Here is a 19,226-nt window from a genome sequence, read left to right on the forward strand (position 1 = left end):
TAGGAAACCCTTGCTTACATTTGTTTCACCGTAATCAATATAATATAGGGAGTTGTTTCACCATGAACCATATTGTGAACCATGGATTGAGTTGGTCCTACTATATTCAGTGGGCTCTAAACCACCAGAGAAGTAAGACAGATGCATTTGATGGATGCCTTAATTACATAATGATACACCCGTATCTAGAAAGTTATTATGTTTCTTATACTATCATACAGCTCAACTGATTTTAATGTATTTAAAGTTCCATATTCAATATTGCGAAATTCAGTTTCCACAGATTTTATTTAAAACTCCTACTCCGCGATTTCAAAATCTGTTTTTCCAGAACTCAATCAACTAACCTTATTATAAAAGTTTAAAACCCCCGTCACGATGTAATTACATGGAAGAAAATTCAACAGATTTCCACGTTGAAGAAGCGATAAAAATGAGATGACTTTTCCGTAAACAACTTTTTATTCTCAATGCTGAAGATGAATCTCTCATAGAATAAATTTTTATTTTTAAGATGAATCTTGTTTGAACAAAATTTTATTCCTTGGTTCAAAACTTTTGTCAAAGCGCAAGATATTAGTCTTCAGCTGAGAGATAAATTGTGAGGTTGTGACTTGAGTTGGGTGTCGGATTCTATCTCATTCAAGATTAATAAGTGCGATCGACTCCAGTGACTACAGCAGCAGCAGCCTTCGGTGGAATTAATCTACAAAGTTCCCTTTATCCCACCCCCTTACCCACCTCTTTGTATCTACCCCTCCCAAACTCTTTTATCACCTCCCCTTCCACTACACCTGTTCATCACGCTTCATTGTGCCCATGCTTTATCTTCAGTCCATGTTCCGAATGAAATAACGTTTTCGTTGGATTCGTCTCCACCGCTAATTTATTCCGCTCCACGATCAGTCCTGTTCTTTCTTCTAACTTGTTCCGGCTCTAGTTCACACAGGTTCGTCAACCCCTCACCTCATAACACATCTACAGCTACAGGTGTCATGAACACATTACACAATTGAACAGGTTGCTCTAAGTTTGCTTTATTCGATTGTAAATGGTAGTGAAGACTGTTTTGGGCTTAATGCCTGTAGTCTTCTTTGTTGTGTAATAAATAAATTTGAAATTACGTGATGAATTCACATTTAAATTGTACTTAGATTTTTAGTCATATATATTTTTTTTGTGTAGTTTGTGAGAAGTTGATATTGTGGTAATTATTCATATTAGATAAAAAGACTAAGATATAGTCAAAAACCACAGATTTATTGATATTTAGAAAGACCGGTTTCGGTTACTACACCATTGTCAATCTCTGATAAACTGAGTGACAATGTTTACAGAGATTGTATATCCAGTTTATCAGAGATTGACAATGGTGTAACAACCGAAACCGGTCTTTCTAACTATCAATACATCTGTGGTTTTTGACAATTTCTTAGTCTTTTTATTTAATTTTAGTTATAATTTAATAAACTCAATTCAATCATATCCATCTGTATTTTTAAGAAAATTCCTCCACCTTTTTTGAAAAAATTAATTCTGATGAAATCTAGGAATATAACAGCTCTTAATGGGCCTGTTGTTTCATCTAGATCATTGTGATTTGATTAGTTGATTATTTGTACCTGTTTCAATAAATTAATTTTTAAATACTAAATTATTCCCACTTGATATACCGGCATTGATCTATCAATCAATGTTCAAACATTGAAAACATGACTTCAGTAATTCATGCATACCTAAATGCATATACCATGCATATACAATGCATGGTATATGCATATACCATGCATATCCTAAATGTAAGTTTTCTAATTATGTCAATCAATCTCATTGTTTCATGAAATATATACATCATCTGCTCTAAAATTGAAGTGGGTAGTATCATAAAGGATGTAATATATATAATTTGAAGTTTATATTTTTCTGGTACTATTTTTTTCAATAATTAGTTGTTGTTAGGAATAATAAATATAAATAATTTTCACCATAGTACAAAAATAGAAACATCCTTCCCTGTTTCTGATCTCGCCTTGATCACCTGCTCTTGTTCGATCTTGTCAAATATATGCCAAGTTGAAAGCTCAAAGCTGGAAGGTATTGCTGAATCAGTAGAACTCGAGCAAGATATTGGGAACACGTGTCAGCAAACAATCCAGAATCCCGTGTTCAATATTTGGTTACGGGAAAACAAGCGTTCTCAATTTATAATAAAGTAAATAACCCTCCACAAACTTCCATGTATTCTACGAAAACAAACATCTCTCATTCCACCACACCTGTGAAATGGATTGGGGCAAATATGACGAAAGAACGCTAAAATACAATATGCCTGAATCTTGTATTCATGAATCGTCCATCAGGTTCATACTTCACTTGGTTTCAATCATACTTTGTTTACCGGTTCCACATCACCTGTATTTTACCCGAAAATGAAGATACATTGGCCACAGAAGTTTGATATTCAGTGTTTCATATCCGAGGGTATTTAGATATGAGTAGGATGCAATAGTTTATCAAATCGAGTTTATTCAGTTTTGATCAGAGTACAGTAATGCAGTAGTTCCAAGTTTATTAGATTTGAGGGAGGGTTGAATAATGCAGTAGTTTCTGAATATGAGTTTATTCAGGCCTCGGTTTAAAGTAGAATAGATTTTGAGATTAAAATTTAGTATAACTGGAACTATCCCAAACACAGCTAGGTTTTTTGCATGCTTCAATGGTGTGGCAACCGTTACTAGTTCCATGTTGATTCATTAAAAATGGATATCGACTCCATCATCACCTTTACTACAACAGAGAAGAAAAAATGTACTATATGACGGATCACTCACCTCAAAATTTTGCTCACCTCAAATATTAAAAAGGAAGACATATTTAAGAGTTGATGAAATTTCCACGTGAGCATTTCAAACTTTTATGTTCGATTTCAAGCTCGTTTTTCTTGCTCAATTATTTGTGGAGTGAAATTTTGTATTATGAAATTGAAAAAACTTAATTCCTTATCCCTAAACCTGGAAAACAAACCATCTCCAAGCTTTGATATCTTCTAAATAATTTTCCGATCAAGGAAAAGTTTCATGAAGGAGATTAAATTTGGATCACACAAGTTTGATTCAGAAATCGGTTGCAGGTTTTGTTTATAAATTCTCTACAAATAAAAAATACATATTATTCATAAAAACAAATTTTCAATAAAATAGGGGTTTGCCTAGTCAGTAAGTAATTGAATATGTTTTATGTGAGTGGAGCGTGCTGTGGAGATCTAGTTCCACCCTCACCCCGAACCCGAACCCAACTGCTGGCAATTGATCCGCTTCAAGTATCTTTGGCCGTGCTTTCACGGTCAGTGGGCCAATGTAGCTGTCAGCTGATTTCGCTGCGCCTGTTCAATACTGCTTATGCAGCGTGCCAAGCACACTGGCATCATCCACAACAACACAGATACTCTTGTTTCATACTTTATATTCATCACTAACTGTTGTATTTATTACTGAAATTAGAATACTGTTACATAGCAATGCCATTAATTAGATACTGATATAGTAGTGATTTTGAATCCCTTCCAATGTTTGTCTGTAACATGATCTCAACCTATTACCCATTCACAAATACACGAAGATCATCTTCAAAATGAAACAATGAATCTTATTCGACAAATGTGAATGTACTATGTAATATGCAGCAAACATAGTTTTAATTTCAGTAACTATGTTACCAAGGGTAATATTGTTACTGTAGTTCTAATGAGGAATTCAGTGTCTGTCTTGGTTACCCTCTACTCAAAGGTGTATAGTCTTTATAGGGGTATCCATTTCTGTATAACAATTATTTCGACTGTATTCATTTTTGTATAAATGCATTTTTGTAGAATGGTAAATATTTGAATTTGAAAAAAGAATTTGGCCAGATCAGCTGTGAATTTTAGTATGTTAGTTGAATGAGCGAAGCGAATTGATTCTATGGTTCAAGTCAATCAGCGTTTGTCTGTTTGTTTGTTTGTACCGCAGTTACAGTCGCAGTTATGGTCCGATTTGGATAAAATATGATATAAAAGTACTTTGAAACAAGGCGCAGAAACGTATGTATTTAATTTTTTTAATTCATCCCCGTTTCAAGATGGCGGCCCTTTATTCGGAAATTTTACCCTAAAAATCAACCTAACTTTTCTATACTTTATCAGATCAGGTTCAAATCGGGCTCATTCTTCTCAGTGCTTCAAAGCGGTATTATTTAATGTATCACATGTTGAAAATTTTCTAATTTTTGGAATTCGATTTTTTTTCTAAATCCCAATCCAAGTTTCAGATTGCTCATCTTTTCAACCGTGCTTCCGAGCTCAAAAGAGTAGTGTAGGAGACCTTTATTTTTCAGCGCTCCAAGGTGGTCTTATCTCATATATCACATGTTCAAATTTAAAAAAAAAATAGAATTCGATAATTCCCCCCCCCCCTGCAAAAGCCCAAAATTTAAAGTTTCAGACTCTTATCTCTTTAGCCGTGCATCCTAGCTCAATAGTGTAGGAAACTTTCACTTTCCAGCGCTCCAAGGCGGTCTTATTTCATACATCACATGTTGACAATTTTTCATAATTCAATCATTTCTCTCCCCCCCCCCCCACCAAGACCCACATTCCAAGTTTCAGATTTTTTATCTCTTTAACCGTGCATCCTCAAAAATGTAAAGAACTTCAATTTCTCAGCGTCCTCCACCGATCCTATTGCATTTATAGTCAGTAGTGATTTTAGTGAATGTAGCGAATTCTACTGTTCTCTGAACTACTAGTATTTTGTAATAGAAGTGATGCTTTGGAGACTTTAAAATTATTGCATTGCGTAACGTTTTTACTTTCCTTGCCCTATTACCATAGGTAAGAAAAGTATTGCTTTCCGGAAAAAAATTAAGGTATCCCAATTTATAAATTTCTATACGTTTCAAGGTCCCCTGAGTTCAAAAAAGTGGTTTTTGAGTATTGGCGTGTGTGTGTGTGTGTACACGATATCTCTCATCTCCCAATTAAGGAAATGACTTGAAATTTGGAACTTAAGGTCCTTATACTATAAGGATCCGACACGAAGAATTTCGATCAAATGCAGTTCAAGATGGCGGCTAAAATGGCGAAAATGTTGTCAAAAACAGGGTTTTTTGCGATTTTCTCAAAAATGGTTCCAACGATTTTGATCAAATTCATACCTAAAATAGTCATTGATAAGCTATATCAACTGCCACAAGTCCCAGGCTATATATGTAAAAAATTCAGTAGATCCGCCCCATATATGCAAAGTTTGATCTTAGATTTCCAATTATCAGGTCTCAGATATAATTTAAACGAGAAATTTCGAGTGAAAAAGATTGAGCATGAAAATCTCTATAATTAATGTTTAGTAACATTCTCACCTAAAATTGAAAATAAGCTTGAAATTTGAGAAAATTTGATCATTCAATTGCAAACTGTTGGCAACTGTTGATTCTATTAAATCATTCACTATGGAGAGATAGCAGATCTCGTGTGTATCCAGCGTTATTGTCCTGTCACCAGCTGGCTCTGATCATTGAATTGTAGACTTGAGATGCGCGTGAACACTAGCGTCAGGTGATCAATTTTCATAAAGGCAAGGAAAGTTGTGTGAGTGCGCCATACCAGATTTTTCAGTTGAAAAAAGCATATCAAGACCGTTTTCAACTCTAGCAAGTAGTTCAACAGAATGAACTGTTCTTGCTATCTCAGTATGTTCTGGTTATATAAGATTATAGATTATTCTTTGTGGAATAAGTGGAACATACTCAACCACTTGAACATCAAAACTATGGACACTGAATATAAACTACTGTACTATGCACAGCCTCAAATGTATTGTCCAACATACAATACTGGGTCAAATCTTCAAAATGACTACTGACTGATTAAGCTTGACTATTAGATACAATACACGATGTATACTGACTATTCATCATATGAACTAAATGAGAATTCACACTCAACAATACACAGTATTAGCAGGAACAAAAGTCCATCAATAGCCTAACAATAGCCGAGCCTGAGCAAATAGCCTATCCATTCCACTTTGTTCCTAGTACTTAATGAATACTATAGGACTGGCTCTGAGGTATCGAACTGAGTGAATATTTATTAGCACTATACTCAGTATTGTCAGGATACAGTCTAGCGAGTAGCCTATTTGCGGCCCATGAGATGTCACGCTAAATAATCACATGGTTTAGCATGAATGGAGCTTGCGCAGAAGCAGCGACCTCTCAAAATGACATGTTGGAACCAAAACCGAGTGCATTTGATCGGTACTGGCTTTTCTCCGAAGCCATTTGCATTTTGAAGGGCAGTTGACGTTGACCGCCGTTCTGAGTGCTCTCTGACAGTCACAGGTCAGTGCGATCGACATCGACCATACCTTCTATAGATGAGACGAGTAAAGTCTCCTTCATTGAAGAAAACTATACTCAACAACATGAAAACAGCATTACACTATTCTAGATTTGGAACAAACCTAGGTGAATTTTTGGTACAAAATTGCATGATTCATTCAACTACTTGTTCAAACTGTAACGAGGCTCTAAATACCGAATCCCTGAGTATAATGTGGCTCCCATACTTCAAATCCTCCGAACTCTATCTTTAGTTTCATGTTAAAAGGTGATATTCTTAGGTTTGAGGTTATGTTAAAGGTGATATTCGGTTTACATTAATGAAATGGTCACGCACCAAAAAATATATATCCAATTGCTGAAGAATTAATTTTTCAAGATGAATGCTTAGTCTCATAATAGCCTGAAGTCATCCAAACCTTATAACATTTTACCATCTTAGAATAGTACTTCACAAATATTATTGTATGCTTTCTTATATAGTTTGAGTCCTTTCAATCCGGATATCACTATTTCGTTGTTGACTATTATGAAGTAATAGTAATTGTCATAGTGATAGTAATTGTAAGTAATAGTAATAGTAATACTACAGTAATTGAATATTTCGAATTTTACATAATTCATTTTTCAAGTTTCACATCCCACCTTTTGAATTTGATTACCCAAAGCTAGTAACACACAGTGTTAGTAGACTGTCTACCAACGTTGAGTTACACACACATCGATTTTTTGCCGTCCTTATGAATTCTTACAGATTGAACGGAGCTTGACAAACATCATCTGTTTAATCAAATAGAATTTATAAGGACGACAAAAAATCGATGTGTGTGTAACTGGCGTGAGCTCTTCAATGATTGAAAATACCACTTCAAACGATAAATTCAGTCTTCAAGATGTGAGAAATCACATCTGATATGAAATTTAACAAATAACTCTGTCACTTATTTCATTGACATTTCACATAAATTGTAACTGTAACTACTTTGATTTATTCATGGGATTTCTCCTCAGGGAGATTTTTGTTTGTTTCGGCTTTTAGTACTCTGATATAATTTTTTTCTCAGTGAAATTCTGTATGGATACTAATGTAAGCAGTGTTCATTTTTATCCAAAGTTGATGTTTGTTGTTTGTTTGCAGTGGTTGTGAGCGTGGTGTGGTGCTTGATGGTGAGGAGTGCGGGCAGCCTGCATCAGTCATGTCGCATGGGCTACCAGTTCAAGAGAATGACAGCTGACTGCAAGGATCTCAAACTCAATCAGATTCCCATGAACCTCAACCATGGCATCGAGGTTAGTACACATTCCACCATTAAAACCTTAAATTTATAATCTCAACAACTTGTCAAATCGACAACGATGGTTGAGTTCAAAGCCACTGATCGGTGAGTGAACGTGGCTCTGAACAAAGCACTATTTGGTCGTTGAACGATGCATAGACTCACATGCAGTGCTAGTATAGTTGGAATTGAAATCGGCCATTGAGGGGACAACCTGAAAGATTATTACATACTAAAGATTTTGGAGATTTTTGTGATCTCTAATATTACAAAAAATATATATATAATATCTCGCGCTAAAATACCTCAATGGCAGGCTTTAATTTCAAGTAAGAGCTAGCAATGGAAGGCATAGGCATTGTGAGTTTATACCTCTTCAAGGTCTTTGGTCTAACTGATTAGAAAAAAATCTGTCATATCCGGTTCGTTCACTGATCAACTCATCATACTTTCCTAACCGATGGAAAAGAACGTAGAGTAGCTGAACGTAAACAGACATGGCTGAATGCGAGGTTGTTTACAATAATTATAATGGACTGCATTATAATGTATTTGGGAGCACAGAAATGCATGATTACATAAATTCAATAACATTTAAAATATTACTCAAAGCATTTTTAACAACTCCAATCACTTGATGGTTTTCATTTCAATTGATTATACAATGAGATAGGTTAGGTTCTAGTTTTATTTACAAAATAAGCAGCAGAGAAAACATCTGTAGTTTACTTTGCCTATGTCCAATCTATAATACTATATGGAATTCTAGCTTGGGGAGGGGCTTCCTCCTCAGTCATTGAGCCTCTTGCAGTCACCCAAAGATCAATTATAAAAACAATTTTAAAGAGAGACTTTAGATACCCAACAATACAATTGTTTATCGAATTTCCCGTACTGAATGTTATACAGCTTTTTATTAAATCTCTGTTGATCGACATCAAAAAATACAAAACTGAACTTCTGGGAGAAACAGTTAACCATAGCTACTCAACTCGCCACAGATCCAATTACAGCTTTGAGATACCTCAGCTGACTCACGGCTCTGAATAGACAAATCCTCCATACCTGCCCATATCTTGTACAGAAATGTGCCAGGGGTGATTAGGGAAGCAGAGGCGTTTAGTTTGGTAGTGTTTTGGAAGAGGGTGGACAGGTGGCTGTACCAGATTGGTTGGCAAGCTTCAGAAGAACTACTCCAATCTCGTTATGCTTGGTGACCAACACGACTTCAAGGTTTCCAGACAATTGATTGGTATTTACTTTATCATTGATATAACCGGTTTGACTGTTTTGCCTTTCTGGTTTATGCTTTTTTTCATTCTCTCTTCTGAGAATTTCTGGAATCCCTGCCACTGCGGTCTTCAATAAAATATTGTTTTTTCTTCTTTATTTATTCTATTAATCAATCAATGTATTAAGTATACTTATTCCTACATACTCATTCTTCAATATACATCAGCACAATGTAATATCTACTTTATAATTAGAATATTAATAATACATCCATAATAATTATAAGTGTATTCTCTATTATTTACTTCTATGAGCAGATTAAGATTATGTATAAAGTGGAACTCCCCCCCTACACACAGATGGATAGTCTAGTAGGGGGATTCCAAAATATGTTGTATATTGTATTTCTTATTCGTGTATTATGTTTTTTTGGAAATAAACTGAATTGAATTGAATTGATTTCCTCCCTTCGCCTCAGACCTCAGAAGCCAAGTTACAAGCGGTGGACAGTACTAGTATTAGAAATCTGGAGAACATTATAAAAATTAGAGAAGATTGCGAAAGTTCAAGAATATTAAAAAAATATTAGTAATAAAAGTAGATGAAAAGTTCTGATGCTTCAAATGGTCAGAAAAAAACAGGTTGGTGAGTACAGGAGAAAAGTGAATACAGAAAAAAAGAAGATAGCGTAGTAATGAAGGAGACGAAGAAGAAGAGGAAATAGTAGAAGTTGCAAAGGAGGGGAAACGAGCGATTTGAAATGTGATTGCGTGCCTTGTTTATAGCAGCCAACCATCCATTATCAGTTTATGCAAAGCATCATCGTTTAGACTCACAACCCCTTAATAATAGGCCACGATTCCGGTGTTGTTTTCAAACGCTGATGGCCTATTCCGGATATGTTTGGAGTTTGCGCTAAAACTCAGATCATCATTGCATTGATTTGTTGCAAGTTGATACAAGTTTCTCGATCAGGAATCCATTTGTCCACTGTTTTTTCAGTGCTACTGTTAGTTTTTTATTTGGAATTTGAGATGATTGAATCAGAGAGGAAATCGGATATCAGTCTGGATCGAATGGTCGAACTTTTGTAATATTATGTTGCAGAACATTCCAGATTGGTCGAAATTCTGCAACTTATCGTGTTTCAAGCGAGTTGCATCGATATGGTGATTCAAAATTGCAAAATATATGTATGATAATAATATGTAGTGATACAGGGCTATATATATGAGTCCTACATTGGAAATGTACACTTAACTGGATCAGGCGAACTTTTCTCTCTGGAGAATAATTTCCACCAAAAAGTCTGGTTTGTTTGGCTGTGCGATCATGTTGGTTGAGGATCATATGAATATGATCATACAAGCACACAAATCAAATTGAATATTTAAATACTTAGTCTGGTATGTTAGGCTACGTTGATGGAATAGTTATGCATTTTGTTGCTGGTATAGGTGGATAAGCCTATGCCAATTGCATTGAAGAATACTTTCATGTCTAATTGACCGAACGAAGTGAGGTCTAAGATTCAAGTCGACGGTTTGGCATTTCTCTTAATGTTTAAATGTTTATATGCTGCGCATCTACGGCGAAAAAATATTACGGCGGTAATAGATTTTCATGAAATTTGACAGGTTTTTGGAAAACCTAGGTTGGAAATACAAGGTTTTTGGAAATTTTGCATTTCAAGGATAATAAAAAAGGAAAAAGGAGCCTCCTTCATACGCCAATATTAGAGTAAAAATCAGACTATAGAATAAGCCGATCTCCTGGTGACAAATGATTTTGTCGGAGAAGGCTTAGTTGTTGAAATTGTGCTAGGCCCTGAGGTCTGTGAACTTGAATCGTATCAATAAAGTGATCCTAATTCTAGTGGTTTGAGGGTCTTGGAATTAAAAACATAGATATGCGGTTGACTGACTGCTCTTATAATAATGAAAATAACATAGAAAATATTACAAAAAACACCTTTACAAGGATAATCAAATAATCAATCTGTCTTTAAGAGACCAACACAAGATGTCTTTAAGAGATCAAATACTCATGTCTTTAAGAGACCAAATACGATACGTCTTTAAGAGACCAAATACTCATGTCTTTAAGAGATCAAATACAATACGTCTTCAAGAGACCAAATACTCATGTCTTTGAGAGATCAAATACAATATGTCTTTAAGAGAGCAAATATACTCATGTCTTTAAGAGACCAAATTTACGGGGGAACATCTGATATTGTAGTGGGGGGTATCAAGTACTTATCTAAGATCTGTCGTCCTCGAGTCCGGTGTCCAAAGGGTGATGGATGAGGATGAAGGGTGATGGCCTCCAGGCAACGGGCTAGTGGCGTCAGATCGAAGATTGTATTTCAGCCCCGCACGGCAAGGTCAGATGTCCGATATCACCGGCCATTTCGGTCGGTGAATTCGTAAGCCCTCGTTCGACAGCAAGGCATATTTACAGCTCGATTCTAGAATGAGTATTCAAGAATACACACACACACAAAAAAAACCTGCAACACAAGTCACAACTACTTAGTAATGCTAGAATAAATAACATACTAGATATTATTGTATTCAATGAATGATTCTCAAGAAATCATCTAATGAATAGAATACATACAATTTACATTAAATATAAAATTAACATCAGATAAAATATTATAGGTTTTAATTGTTGAATTTGAAATCTAAGTTACAGAGTTGCAGTTGATGTTCAAACAGTGATTATTCCAAAGTTTACTCACAATTACAAAAAGTCAGAGATATAAATGACTGTACCAATAGAATAAAGAGTAGGAAGATACTCCATTTAGTATAACTTTCTTGTACATTAGGATATCGTTATACATCTCAGATGTAAGACTACAAAATTGAGTAAAATTCGATCATAAAATAATTGATAACGAAACATCGTTAAATCAGGGGTTGTTACCTGATACATACAAGTAAAATTATCAAAATAAAGACAATACAACAATACTATAAAATATTCATTCTTCTTCTTCTTTATGTGCCGTCTCCTTTAAGAAGTTTGGCTATCAACATGGCAATTTTGATTTTTGAGGCAACCGCCCTGAACAGATCCGTCTTCTTCCTATACTTCTTTTGCCTTGTATCTTTCCTTGTATGATGTTTTGCAAAAGTGTATATCTCTCTCCTCTCATTACATGACCCATGTATTGCAGTTTCCTGATTTTGATGGTGATCATGATTTCTCTGTCCTTTCCCATTCTTCTTAATACTTCCTTGTTGGTTGTTCTACTAGTCCAGCTTATTCTGAGAATTCTTCTATAAGCCCACATCTCAAATGCTTCTAGCCGGTCGGTGTCATTCTTTTTAAGAGTCCAGGCTTCCATTCCATATAATAGAACTGGTAATATGTAGCCTTTAAGCATTCTTAATTTGAGATGCAGGCTAAGATCAGTACTACTCAATACGCTCCTCATTTTATTAAAAGTAGCTTTAGCCTGTCCAATTCTTGATTTTATTCCCTCGGAGTAGTCATTGTTGTCAGTGACAATTGTTCCCAAGTATTTATATTTGCAGACCTTCGCCTCCAATCCATAGTGTTTCTGGTTGTTGGCGGTGTTTCGTTATTGTCATAAATTTGGTGTTTTTGGTGTTCAGTGTTAGCCCTCTCTCCTCGCTGGTCTTTACTTCTCGATTCAGTAGACTTTGTAGTTCTTCTAAGGTTTCCGCTATTAGTATCGTATCGTCTGCTGTTCTGTTATTATCTTATGTTATTAATGATCTTCCCATTTACCTTCACTCCAGTTGTATTTTGATCTTCCAGTGCTTCTTGTATTATGTCTTCTGAGTACAGATTGAACAGTAAGGGTGAGAGCACACATCCTTGCCTTACTCCACGTTTTATATCTATCTCCTCGGAAAGTTCACTATCAACTAAAACTTTGGTGGTCTGATTAAAATAGAGGTAAGTTTAGCGTATGGCAGTATACACAACACATTTATGATCACTGTAATAGAATTGGACTCAACACGAGCTTTATTCGACATTAAATATGTGTCTTAGTAACAGAGATAACAGATTATAAATATTACAGCTGTTTTATCATCACAATCTTCCCCCCTTAATATCAATCGGCACTCGTGGGGTATGGGGCGAGCTGGCGAAGTGAGACTGTCGATTCTCTGCCGTCGTTGTGGCGAACAAACGCATATTCAGGGTTACTCTCGATTAATTCAACTTTTTCAACTTGCGATTCTTGTTTTGAGTTTTTTTGTCATCTTCTTCAACCATACTGGTCCAGGTGTCAATAGCCAGGTTGGTAATGGTTTTCCATTACTTGAGTTTCTTGCATGTAAAAACATCCGCTCATGTGGTGTGCAGTTGGTGCTTGTGCATAATAGGGAACGAATAGAGTTAAGGGCATCGGGGAGAACTTGTTCCCAGTGACTGTTGTTCAAACCTCTCGATTTTAGGGCTAGCATCACACTTTTCCATATAACTCCATTGTACCGTTCGACTTGCCCATTACCGGCTGGATTATAGGGCGATGTTCTGCTGCTGGCAATTCCTTTTGATAGTAGGAAATTTTTCAAAGCTGATGACATAACGATGTTCCTCTATCGGAATGTATGTAAGACGGTACACCAAAAAGAGAGAATAGTGATGTAAGGTGTTTTATTACTGTATTAGTAGTCATGTCAGGACAGGGGAAGGCAAATGGGAATCTGGAATATTCGTCTATAAGAACTAAAATATACTTGTTTCTTGAACTTGATTGTAGTGGGCCTTTGAAATCCATATTAAGACGTTCAAATGGTCGAGTTGCTTTGATAAGGCGGCCAGTTCCTTTGGCATAGCGTGGTTTCATTTCAGAACATGTAATACATTTGGAACATACTTCTTTTACATCATCTATTGAATATGGTAAGTTCTTTGTTTTGGTCCAATGATGGAGTCGAGTAACTCCTGGATGACACAGGTCCTCATGAATTTTTATCAGTTTCTTTATATCTGTATGGCATCCAACAGTGTCACAGACTCTTGATAGTGTATCTGCTGGTATATTCTCTTTTCCAACTCTATAAATTATATTGAACTTATATTCTGACAATTCAAGGCGCCATCGTTGGATTTTGTCATTCTTAATCTTGCTGGTTTGTTTATTACTAATCATGAATGAAACTGATTTCTGGTCTGTGATAAGTGTAAATTCTCGTCCAAGTAAGTAATGTCGCCATTTCCTGATTGATTCCACAATGGCATAAGCTTCTTTTTCCACTGCAGAGTGCCTAGTTTCAGATGTGGAAAGAGTTCTCGAGAAAAACGCCACTGGTCTCTCATTCTGTGTTAATACTGCTCCAATAGCGTAATCTGAGGCATCAGTTTCCAAAGTGAACGGGACTTTTTCATCAATGTGCACTAGAACTGCAGATCCTATTTCTTTCTTTAATGATTCAAATATATTTCTGCATTCTTCATTCAACGGGAAGTGAGTATTATGCACAAGTGGATGGATCTTTTTTGAAAATTCTTTTATCCATTTGGAGTAGTGTGCAAGCATTCCAAGGACACGCTTCAATTCTTTCTGATTTTTTGGAGCTGGTAAGTCAAGGAGTGGTTTCAATCGATCTGGATCGGGCTTAATCATACCCTGACCAATTTCGAATCCCAGAAAGGTTAAATTCTCCATAGATATTTTACACTTTTCTTCATTAATCGTGAGGCCATATTTTTCTGTTGCTCTCCAGAAATTTTCTAAATTTTCATCATGTTCTTCTTGGGTCCTTCCGCATACAATAATATCATCTAAATAGGCATAACATGATGTCAAATTTTCTTGTTCTATGATTTGATCAATCACTTTCTGGAAAGCAGCGTCATTGTCTTCATTCAGTTGTAGTGCTGCTTTAGATCCACCGAAATCAAAAGTGATGGATGAAAAGTTCTTTAGAAAATCGTGTCCCAAAATTACACTAGCGCAACATTTGTTCAATACGATCAAAGGAAAATCATTATATTCTTCGTTCTGGAAATATATTTCACTCAAAGCGCACTCAGTTGTTTTAGTGTTGCAGGCACTTGAAGCAAATGTAATCAAATTGGAATATGGCATAGTTTTCATCTTCGATTGTACTACTAGTTTCTTATCTATAAAACTTGCTGTGCTCCCAGTGTCTAATAGTGCCAATGTATCTATTCCATTAACACGTATAGGAACAAGACATTTTGAGAGGTCAGTGCTGGTATTTGCTGCTGAAATTACTGTGGCAGATACCATTTGGTTTTTTTTTATCGTTTCGTGCTCTGCATACTTTTGAAAAATGGCCTATTCGATTACAAGTTAGGCATGGTTGTCCTTTTGCTGGGCATTGGCTATTATCAGTATGATTATTATAGCCACAAAATCTGCATTGAATCTTCTTTTGGTAAGAATTACGGACTAAAGTCGCTTTCTCGGTATTTTTATTCTCGTTTGCTAGGACTGTGTTAACATATTCTGAACTGGTTTCGTATTCTTTAGCAATGTTTTCAGCATTCTCTAACATTCGTGCTTGTGAGATAGCGTCTTGCAAAGTTAGCGATTTCATTTCGAAAAGATGTTGTCTGATTTTCGATGATTCTAATCCGGAGATGAACGCGTCTCGGATATATTCACTTTTGTTATCGTCAGCCGTGACTGCTTGAAAGTTACATGGTAAACTTAGCCGTTTTAGTTTATTATAGAATTGATCAATTGATTCTCCATGGGTTTGTTTTGCTTTAGATAAGCAGTAACGTGCATGTACTACATTTTGAGGTTTTATAAAGCTTTCTTCAAGAGTTGTTATAGCTTCTTCAAATGATATACAATTGCAAATACTTTCAAAAATATTCGGTGACACATAATTGATCAAAACATTCAATTCATCCTTTTTCGGGATTGAACTGTTTTTTAAGAAGTTTAAAAATGTTACCTTCCAATGTCTCCACGTTTTCGGTGCTTCATCTGAATCTTGGTCAATCGATAAAACTGTTGGTTTCAGTATTTTTCCAAGCATTTGGTTTTGCGAATCGTTTTCTCCTTCACTGACTAAATCTTGACGTTTACTCGTTTTTCTTTTCGGACCCATTTATTTTATTTTTAATGTCGAATAAATTGTAATAGAATTGGACTCAACACGAGCTTTATTCGACATTAAATATGTGTCTTAGTAAAAGAGATAACAGATTATAAATATTACAGCTGTTTTATCATCACAATCACAAAATTCGAAAAAGAAGAAAACAATAGAAAATTAAATAAATAAGAGGTATGTTATTATTCTGATATCGTTCTTGTCCATGTTCTTATCCTTCATCAGCTTTATGAGATGGTTATGGCGAACTTTGTCGAAGGCTTTGTTATAATCAAGAAAGGCCACATATACTGGTTGGTTGACGTCCATGAGTCTTTGAGTCAAAACGTTAAATGCAAACAGCGCCTCTCTTGTGCATTGGGTACAAGAAGCCAAATTGGGTTTCACTGAGATCTTGCTCAATTTTTCTGAATATCTTCCGGTGTATGATCCTCAGGAATATCTTAAGGGTATGACTCATCAGACTAATCGTCCGGTGTCTTTGCATTCCTTAGCGTTTGCTTTTTTTGGCAGTGTGATGAAGGTTGATTTGAGCCACCCTCTAGGGATGATTCCAGTGTTATACACAGTGTTGTACAGGTCCACCAACACCCCAATCTGATCTTCTCCAATTAACTTTATAATTTCTGTTGGCGTTTCGTCAGGCCCTGGAGCTTTATTGCCCTCCTCTACCATTTCCTGCTGTCTCTCATCTTCAAACAACTCCTGGATGTACTCTCTCCACCTGTCCAGTTTTCCCTTTGTGTCTGGGATTATTTTGCCGTTTTTGTCGAGCAGAATGTTGCTTCTGTTCGACCTTTTAATACCAGCCATTTCTTTAATTTTTTTATGAAGAGCGAAGTCATCATGTATTGCATGGAGATCTTCTATTTCTACGCATTTTCCTTCGTACCATCTTTCTTTGGTCTGTCTTATTTTCCTTCTTATTTCCTTCTGTATGGTCTTATATGCGTTGTCATCTCTGTTCTTATATGATCTTCTGATCTCCATTAGTTCTTGTATTTCTTCAGTCATCCATGATTTCCTCTTGTTTGGATCCTTGGTTGTTACTAGTAGATTTGTTGCTGGGGCCATAATTGCATTTCTGATTGTTTCCCATTTTATATTTACATCACAGCTTGGGGTGAAATCAATTTTGCTAACTCCTTCATTTATTACATCTTAAAGTTGTTGTTTAATTACTGGGTTTTTCAACTGTGAAACTGGAAGGGGCCTTTTGCTATCTCTGGCTGCTTGTTTCTTGAGACGGGTCTCCATTTTTAATGTAACTGGATTGTGGTCTGATCCTACGTCTGTACCCGGGTATGCTTTGGCCGATTTGACAGCATTCCGATATCATTTGTTTATTAATACATAATCTATCTGATTTCTTATAATATTTTGATCTTTATCTGCTGGCGATTTCCAGCATATATAATCGTCTTCCATGCAGCTTGTAGAAGGTGTTTGTGATTGCCATATTGTGGTCCTGGCAGAACTCTATCAGTTTATCTCCTCTTTCATTCCTTATTCCCAGTCCGAAATCCCCAACAATATCCTCCATTTTACCTTTTCCTATCTTTGCATTGAAGTCCCCCATAACGATTGTGATATCTCGACTCTTAGTGATATCTAGAGCCTGTTGAACGTCACCATAAAACTGATCTATTTCTTCTTCACTTTTGTCAGCCGTGGGGGCATATACTTGAATAATGTTGAGGTTTCTTTCCGCAGTTTTCATTCTAATCATAATCACCCTGTCTGAGATAGGTGTGAAGCCAGTTACTGAACGTCTGCAGTCCCTGTATACCACTATAGCTACTCCATTTCTGTGTTGTTGTCGTTATTACCTGAATAGTATATTTTTATCAATAAGCATTTCACCTGAGTCTGGCCATCTGGTTTCACTCAGTCCCATTATGTTTACTTCAAGGCGTTGTATTTCTTGGATGACATTGTGAATTTTTCCTGCCTCATACAAGGATCTAACGTTCCACGTGCCAATCTTGACCACTTTCTTCTTTCTTGCTTGTTTCAGAACAGTCCCCCCCCGGAGATCCAATTGGGGGACTTGAAACTCCGGAATATTTAGTTTTGAAATCAGCCATGTAGATTTTACTTGGGATATCCATAGGATCTATAATGCAGTGGTTTCCCGTTGCCTTCTATTCTAAAATATTCATTACTCACACTTAGAAGGGTTTTCGATTGTTACTAATCCATAGTCTACAATAATAATAAAGTGCAGCAGTCAACTGCTCTGAATTGAATAGAATACTTCATAAATAAGTTATTGAAGAAAAGATAAGCTATTAAAAACTGATGGAATATATGATTCCCGATTATATAATTTTAGTCTCCAGGAGAGAACAAAAAGCAAGATAGTATGTCATGATTCAATCAGACAAAGATATAATCTAGCTCAAAAACATGTCTGTACTGTACACAATCTAAAAGCGGTCTCTCGTTCTGGTCTCCAAGTCGACCAAATCAGGCTCGAAAATAGGTATCAGGGCTAGCAATATTATACATTGTAAATACCAAATTACAAAGGACATGGTGGGGACGATAATAATTTCCCTCAATAGAACGAGAAAGGAATAAAACTAACAAGGACAGAATACAGGAAAATTCCCTCAGTCAAAGTAGAAGACTCAGCAATAGAATGGACGTTCAACTGATTTTTTATGATGATTTTGCGTCTACAACAATTCCAAGTACTCAAGGAAAACGTTGGAAAACAATAGAGGAAATATTAGAATTCAATTACGTAATGTGCTGAATTACATCATGAAACTACTCCGATACCATGAGAATCGCAAGTCAATCCAGCACTCTATGGCTACTTTCACATGATAGGAGATGTGCAACTTGAACAGTGGACAGTGTTCACGTTTTTTTGTAGAAGTACATTGAGTCAAATCGTGTCTTTCACATGGTGACCCCGAGCCAGGAACCTCCTTTTCTCACGTCTGTTCCCCTCAAGGCAAGCAGAAATCGGCTTGGATCGAGATACTAGTGGACAAATTGCCACTTTCAAATGGTGATTCTACGTCTCTCCAGTCACCACTTTTTCTCAAAAACTATCTTTCTTGAAAATGAAGATAGAAAGATTCTGATTCAGTTTCACACGGCAGAGTCCCCGCTCCTGGAAGATCATATTACTGAAGATCATATTTCATATTTTGCAGCTCTCCTGTGCTTTCACATGGGGATCTTACGAATGAGCCAACAGATCTAGCTCCTGGAAGATCATATTACTGAAGATCAT

General features: G+C 36.0%; 1 protein-coding gene across 4 annotated transcripts in view; it reads left to right on the forward strand.

Moving 5' to 3' along the window:
- LOC111047353 (decorin) overlaps positions 1–19,226 on the forward strand; it is a 309,650-nt gene that overhangs the window by 190,660 nt on the left and 99,764 nt on the right. For all 4 annotated transcript variants that reach the window (XM_039430647.1, XM_039430648.1, XM_039430649.1 and 1 more), the window contains one exon: positions 7,517–7,668. In XM_039430647.1, the coding sequence (XP_039286581.1) occupies positions 7,517–7,668 (152 nt within the window). The remainder of the gene's footprint in view (positions 1–7,516; positions 7,669–19,226) is intronic.

This window comes from Nilaparvata lugens, chromosome 6 (assembly GCF_014356525.2).
Source record: "Nilaparvata lugens isolate BPH chromosome 6, ASM1435652v1, whole genome shotgun sequence".
Taxonomy (NCBI): Eukaryota; Metazoa; Arthropoda; class Insecta; order Hemiptera; family Delphacidae; genus Nilaparvata; species Nilaparvata lugens.